At 42.2% G+C, this 1,591-nt stretch overlaps 1 protein-coding gene across 1 annotated transcript in view; it reads right to left on the bottom strand.

Annotated features, from left to right (window-relative positions):
* SFT2D2 (SFT2 domain containing 2) overlaps window positions 1–1,396 on the bottom strand; it is a gene marked incomplete at its 5' end in the record, with an annotated part of 5,609 nt that extends 4,213 nt beyond the window's left edge. Inside the window, 2 exons of the mRNA XM_010139988.1 lie at window positions 881–966; window positions 1,310–1,396. Of these exons, the coding sequence (XP_010138290.1) occupies window positions 881–966; window positions 1,310–1,396 (173 nt within the window). The remainder of the gene's footprint in view (window positions 1–880; window positions 967–1,309) is intronic.
* Window positions 1,397–1,591: the final 195 nt, after the last annotated feature.

Genomic DNA, 1,591 nt, shown 5'->3' with positions numbered 1-1,591 from the left:
TCCTGCTTTTCTGTGTGCAGTACTTAGTTTATAATTTTATTCACACGTGTTCAGTTCCAATTAACATAAGCAGAGCAGAACTATCAAGCTAGAAGCACAGATCAAGGTCAGCTTCAATTAGATCATTCTTCACAGATGCTTTTTTAACCTGCTCTTCAAAAACACCAGCTACAGAGGCTCTGCATGGATTGGCAGGTAATCCAGCTCAATTCCTCTACATAAAGGGCTGTTCTCAGGCCTGAATCCATGCTCTGATCCCTTACCAGATCTGCAGCCCTCACTTAGAGCCCTGGTGATTGATACTGCATGAATTATACAAGGGGAAAGTTTTGGCAAAGCTGGTATTTCCGCCTTACACACTGTATTATTGGCCTCATTACTATATTATTTCCAATTCCATTCCCTGTGCTTTCTAACATCTCGTTAAGTTTCCTCAATCACAGAAGGCTGTGTCTGTTGCAAACGCAGTGCTCTTCAGGAGCCTCAGTGGCCATGCAGGCTTATCAAACAGGCCTACCCTGACTGACAGACCGCCCCAAACACATTTGCCAAATCACACAGAACACTACCAAATGCAAAATGGCAAAGAAAGGTTTTTATCCTGAAGGGGAGAAAAAACAAAAAAACTACAGTGCTCAAAGCATGAGTTTGACTCCTCTCTACTGACAAGTAACTTTTCCTTGAATGCATTGCTAATAACAAACAAAATAAAATTTTTCTGTACCACTTCAGAGCACTACTGTGGAAATGCTGTAGCAACAAGAAAACGATCTGCATAACCATATATTCTCACACAAATGCAACCACTTACGCACCTTCACCTATCATTCTGCTTTAGCTTCTCATCTTTATTAGGGAACTAATATATAAAGATTGTTACCTCCCAATAGATGCAATATTCCCCAGTGTATAAAACACTGCAAAGAGCATCAGCCCTTTCTTTGGCACCCATAGCAGACAACTACCCTAGAAAGGAACATGTAGAGAGAAAGAGAGGGGGGGAAAATGTTAATGTTGGTTTTAAATTGCAAAAGAAACATATCCAAGTTATGTCACAACACAAACAAAGTCTCAGAAAAACTTAAAACCAAACTGCAAAGACACACACACACACACAAATTGGATTTATTGGCATCCTTGTTACGAGTTAGCGCATTGCACCTAACCAGAACTAAATCAGACGTCTTCCCAGAGATATACAAAAAACCCAACCAAAACCAAAAATAACAAGCAACAGCATACAGCAAGGCTGTAATTATTGGGGCTCCTGAAACTCAAATATCAGGGAGATCCGGCAAGAAGTCCTTACCAAGAGCGAGCACAGGCATCCTATTGCAAAACAAGCAATGAAGCCTTTCACTCTGGTGCCCCAGCCTAATGACGTTGCCTCAATAACCTAGAAAACAAGGAGAAAGGTAAGAACGCAAGTCATTATTTACTAATAAATTTTGCCATGCATTAAGTGAGTAAATTCCTCCTACGACGCTAAACCGTGTCCTAGCTCAAAGGGAGCCTCACTTTTTAAGCATCCTCTTCAATCCCCCGCGGGAAGCGCGGGCGCTGCGAAGGGGCAGCCTCGCCGGCAGCCGGG

The sequence above is a fragment of the Buceros rhinoceros genome, unplaced genomic scaffold (assembly GCF_000710305.1).
Source record: "Buceros rhinoceros silvestris isolate BGI_N320 unplaced genomic scaffold, ASM71030v1 scaffold60, whole genome shotgun sequence".
NCBI lineage: Eukaryota > Metazoa > Chordata > Aves > Bucerotiformes > Bucerotidae > Buceros > Buceros rhinoceros.
Note: the sequence above shows the minus strand (reverse complement) of the source record. Positions and strands in the feature narration are given on the sequence as shown.